A 5,879-nucleotide genomic window follows, 5' to 3' on the forward strand; every position below is an offset into this window, starting at 1 on the left:
CAGAATCATTGATGGCCCATAGTTTTTACAGTTAGGGGAGGGTTATTGATTTCATGTATCATAAAAAGGATTCGTAGTGATGATAGGGCAATTATAATGATGACTGGTAAATGGTTCAAATGTCTTGTGCATCTAGTGTATGTGTATGAGTCAGCTTAGTTGTCAATATTATAAGTTAAGTTCTGTTTTAAAAATGGCTATTAATGTGTGATCATGAAAATGTAAAAGTTCTTCCATGACAGGTAACGTTGCACCTTGAGAGCCTAGTTGAAATGGATGTGCCATAGTGATATACAAGATTTTTGCCTATGATTTAACTTTGATGAAGTTACATAACTTATTTTTATCTCATTTATTGAGAAAGACATAATTGTCATGGTGTTGGCTTGAAACTGGTTGAAAAGAATTCGATTCCTTCCTTCCTTATTTTAAATTTACATAAGTAGGCTCTTCAAACATAGGATACGGTGGACAGCATCCATGTAACCATTCTAGGTTAGTAGTTGTTCCTCTACTGAGACTTCTCATTTGAATGCAAGAGCTTCTCAAATTATAAAGATTATTCGCATTACTGCTGTTAATGAGATGAATGAGCCTATAGATGAAAGATTTCATGTTGTGTGTGCATCAGCGTAGTTGGAGTAATGTAGTGACATCCCTGAAAGGCCAGGAAAGTGCTGCGGGAAGAAGATCATATTTACTACTACAGATATAACGATGAAGGGCATTTTTGCTCATGTTAAGTGTATAACCTGAGAAGAGTGGAAATCAGTGCATGAAGCCTCCTATAATAGTGAACACTGCTGTTTTTTTTTCCTGCGCTCACGCTCATTGCGGTGCCACCAGACGCTCCCTCAACACGCAGAACGATGCCGGCGAGTTCGTGGACCCGTACATGCTGCGGAAATGCTCTGCCAGCAACCGCGTCATCGGCGCCAAGGACCATGCGTCCGTCCAGATGAACGTGGCCGAGGTTGACAAGGTGACAGGCAGGGTCAATGGCCAGTTTAAAACCTACGCTATCTGCGGGGCCATTCGCAGGATGGGTGAGTCAGATGACTCCATTCTCCGACTAGCCAAGGCGGACGGCATCATCTCAAAGAACTTCTGCCTCGAGAGGAACCTGGATGTGGAATGTTTGTCATAAATAAATAGTGAACCCCCCCCCCCAAAAAAATAGTGAACACTGCTCCCATTGACATTACATAATGGAAGTGTGCTACTTTGTAGTATGTACCATGGAGGACAATGTCCAGGGATGAATTAGCTAAGACCATTCCTGTCACACAACCTACTGTACAAAGAAAAAGCCTAAAGCTCATAATAGAGTGGGAGATCATGTAATATTACCTCCATGAAGAGTTGCTAATCAGCTAAATACTTTTACTCCTGTCAGGATAGAAATAATTACTTTAGCTGATGTAAAGTATGTTCATGGGTTGACATCTATCCCTACTGTAAACATATGATGGGTCCACAAGATAAGTCCTAAAAAGCCAATGGACATGACTCAAACTATTCCCATATATGCAAAAGGCTCTTTTTGTCCTAAATAGTATGTAATATGTGAGGTTATTCCAAATTCTGGTAGGCTACAAGTAACAGACTTCAGGGTGACCAAAGAATCAAAATAGGTGTTGATACAGGATTGGGTCTCCTCCTGCAGGGCCAAAGAAAGTAGTGTTTATATTTCTTTCTGTTAACAATATGGTAATTTTGGCTGCTAGAACTGAGAGTGACAACGATAGTAATGTGGCCAGAATTAGGGCAGATCAAACAAATAATGGTGTTTGGTATTGAGATATGTCTGCTGGTTTTATAGTAAAGATTATAGTCGTTGACTGAAAAAAACGCACAACGTGAGAGTTTTGTGTTACATTTTATTTTGGGGCAAAATGAGGACTATAGCCGGGGAGACAGCATTTTAGATAGCTCTGAGAAACCGCTCCAAAGAGGTAGGGGGAAGGTCAGTATATATGTGATTTTGGTGCAGGGGGAGTACATGCAATCAGGCACATATTTTTTTGCAGGATTATTCTGCTAGTCACGAGGAGCGAAGTCACCCATGAAGGATTTTAGTGCTTTTCTAAATACGAGGAGATGCAAAAATTGGGCTCATAAAATCTTCTCCTGAAAATATCTAACTATCTGAAGACCTGTTCTGCCAGTTTTTCCCAGGGCATAGAGTGCCTCATTCCTGATCTTCACCCTGAACTCCTTTCAGGTATTAAAGGTCACCAGCTGCTGCGGCTCATAATTTAATCCTTGTAGAGGTAAATGGCAAGTGCCAATTTGTAGTTGTCATAGTGATAAAATTAACAGCACCGAGAATTGAAGAGACACCTGCTAAACGTAAGGAGAAAATGGTTAGGTCAACAGAGGCTCCTGTGTGGGCCAGATTGCTGGCTAGAAGTGGATATACACTTCAACCAGTATCAGAACCAGCTTCTACTGTTGATAGGAGTAGGAGCAAGAATGATGGGGGAAGTAGTCAAAAGCTTCTCTTACTTTTCAGGGAAATGCTATATCAGGTGCCCCAGTTATTAGTGGGACAAGTCAATTTCTGAACCCTCCAATCATAATGGGTACAACTATACAGAAAATTATTACAAATGCAGGGGCTGTTATGGCTACATTACAGATTCGGTCATCTCCAAGTAGCGCTCCAGGTTAGCATAGCTCAACATGGATTAATAGACTTAAGGTGTTGCCTACTATTCCAGCTCAAGCACCAAATAGTAAATATAAAGTGCCAATATCTTTGTGCTTTGTTGAAAATGATCAGCAGTTTATGAACATAAGTAAAGTGACTGAGTTAGCATTAGACTATAAATCTAAAGAGAGATTGAGCCCCCTTTTTGCCAAGCCCTGTGTTCAATCAACAAATTGAATTGCAAATTCAAAGAAGCGGCTTCAATTCTGCCTGTGCTTCTCCCATCTTTTTTTTTTTTTTTTTTTTTTGCAAGGTGGGAGAAGTATTCAATAGATTGAAGCCAGGTGACTACAGTATTTCCCTGTTAACTAAGATTTTGTGGGGTGGAAGCGCATCAATCTAGTGAGGATTTAGCTTAATTAAAATGTTTTATTTGCATTCAATTGATGTAGGATAGAGTCTTGCAATACTTATTTTCAGGAATTAAGTAAATTATACTTGCTTACGGTTTTGAAAGCTCTTGGTCTAAACTAACCTAAATTCCTAGCCCAGCACTGATAGAAATGTGTGTTACAGGTAGTAATAGTGTGGATATTACAATTAGTAATGATAGGAAGGTTATTTGTTTTGTATGTTTGAATTGGAATTTTATTTTTGTGTTGTTTATTGAAGGGAATATAGTTGGTGATGTGGAGTACGTTAGCTGCATGTAGAAATATATGTTAAGTAGTGCTCTGATGGCTGTTAGTGTTGGTAGAATGTTATCTTTTTTTATCTCTTAGTAGTTATTCATTTGGGTAAAAACCTTGATAGTGGTGGGAGACCTCCTAATGATCCTTTAATGGTGAGGATAAGGATTGTGATGGAAACTGTTTTCTTTCATGTGTGTGATAATGGTAGTTTCTGGTACATAAGCTGGCCATAAATGGTAAGAAGATAGTGTTGTTATGATATAAATTAGTATGTTTAGAATTTCTGTGGTTGAATTATACATTATAATAGCAGTTATTCATTCTATATGGGCCATTGATGAATGAACAGGCTATAATTTTTGTAGCTGAGTTTGGTTGAGTCCCCCTCAGCCTCCAATTATGATTCATAATATAGCTATGATTAATAGTATGTTTAGGGTTATGGTTGGTGAGACTTGGTATAAAACAGATAGGGGTGCAAGTTTGTCATGTTACTAGCATCAGGCCTGCTGTTCATGGAACGCCTTGTGTTACTTCAGGCACTCAGAAGCGAAATGGGGAAAGCCCTAATTTTGTGACAAGGGCTATTATTAGGATGGTGGATGCTTTGGATTAAAGACTTTTGTAATGTTCATTGACCATAGTATATTGGATTAATAATTATAGCCATTATAGTAGTATTGGTGCAGTGGGTTGTTTTAGAAAATATTTGTTGGATGTTTCTATAGCTCATGGGTTAATTTTTTTATTAGAATGGGGATAACATTAACCAGTGTGAGCTTGTTACTACAACTGTGGTTCCTGAGATGACGGTCAGTAGAATGAAAGTGAAAACAGTAGGGCTTATTAGTACTGGAAGGATATAAACCAACATTCTTGGGGTGTGGGCCTGATAGCTTACTTAGCAGACCTTACTATAAAATGTACTATAATGTGGTAGTATGAAGAAAGTAAAATTCTTAAGGGTAGGTTCAATTCCTATGATTCTAGGAATAAGAGGGTTTAAACCTCTATTATTTACTCTATCAAAGTAACTCTTTTGTAAGACATGTTTCTTATGTTTGTGGTGGGATGCCTGACGTGATGACAGGTAGAGAAACCTCTCATATAGATAGAGCTAGTATTAGTGGTAAAAAAAAAATTTTTATAAGAGATAAGTAAGTTGATCATATCAAAATTGTGGATAGGATATTTGAACTCACAGAAAGGAGACTGTTAGGAGTGTTTTTTTGGTTTGTTTTAATTATTTTTATTTAAAAAATTTTTATTTTATATGGAGTATAGTTGATTTACAGTGTTGTGTTTCAGGTGTACAGCAAAGTGATTCAGTTATACATATACCTATTCTTTTTCAGATTCTTTTCCCATATAGGTTATTACAGAGTATTGAGTAGAGTTTCCTGTGCTATACAGTAGGTCCTTGTTGGCTATCTATGTTATATAAAGTAGTGGCTATATGTTAATCTCAAACTCCTAATTTATCCTCCCCCCCTTCCCCTTTGGTAACTGTAAGTTTGTTTTCTATGTCTGTGAGTCTGTCTGTTTTGTAAATAAGTTCATTTGTATCATTTTTTTAAGATTCCACATATATGTGATATCGTATGATATTTATCTTTCTCTGACTTACTTCACTTTGTGTGATCATCTCTGGGTTCATCCATGTTGCTGCAAATGGCATTATTTCATTCTTTTTAATGGCTGAGTAATATTCCATTGTATATATATATACCACATCTTCTCTATCCATTCATCTGTCAATGGACATTTAGGTTGATTCCATGTCTTGGCTGTTGTAAATGGTGCTGCATTGAAGGTTGGGGTGCATGTATCTTTTCGAATTATGGTTTTCTCCAGATATATGCCAAGGAATGGGATTGCAGGATCATAGGGTAGCTCTATTTTTAGTTTTTTAAGGAACTTCCACACTGTTTTCCATAAAAAATGTAAATTGGCTGTACCAATTTACATTCCTGCCAACAGTGTAGGATGGTTCCCTTTTCTCCACACCTTCTCCAGCATTTACTGTTTGTAGACTTTTTGATGGTGGCCATTCTGACTGGGTGTTAGGTTATACCTCATTGTAGTTTTGACTTGCATTTCTCTAATAATTAGCGATGTTGAGCATTTTCTCGCATGCTCTTGGTCATCTGTATGTCTTCTTTGGAGAACTGTCTATTTAGGTCTTCTGCCCATTTTTTTATTGGGTTGTTTGGTTTTTTTTATATTGAGCTGCATGAGCTGTTTGTATATTTTGGAGATTAATCCCTCGTTGGCAAATATTTTCTCCCATTCTGTGGGTTGTCTTTTCGTTTTGTTTATGGTTTCCTTTGCTGTGCAAAAGCTTTTAAGTTTATTGTCAAAATGACTATACTACCCAAGGCAATCTACAGATTCAATGCAATCCCTATCAAATTACCAATGGCATTTTTTGCAGAGCTAGAGCAAAAAATTCTTAAAATTTGTCTGGAAATACAAACAACCCAAAATAGCAAAAGCAATCTTGAGAAAGAAAAACAAAGCTGCAGGAATCAGGC

General features: G+C 37.5%; 1 protein-coding gene across 1 annotated transcript; it reads left to right on the forward strand.

Moving 5' to 3' along the window:
- The first annotated feature begins 775 nt into the window (after window positions 1-775).
- LOC133090976 (small ribosomal subunit protein eS21-like) lies at window positions 776-2,262 on the forward strand. Its single transcript, XM_061189700.1, has 2 exons — window positions 776-1,136; window positions 2,225-2,262. Exons 1-2 carry the CDS (start codon window positions 776-778, stop codon window positions 2,260-2,262), a joined length of 399 nt encoding a protein of 132 aa, XP_061045683.1.
- The last annotated feature ends 3,617 nt before the right edge of the window (window positions 2,263-5,879 follow it).

The sequence above is a fragment of the Eubalaena glacialis genome, chromosome 1, assembly GCF_028564815.1.
Source record: "Eubalaena glacialis isolate mEubGla1 chromosome 1, mEubGla1.1.hap2.+ XY, whole genome shotgun sequence".
Taxonomy (NCBI): Eukaryota; Metazoa; Chordata; class Mammalia; order Artiodactyla; family Balaenidae; genus Eubalaena; species Eubalaena glacialis.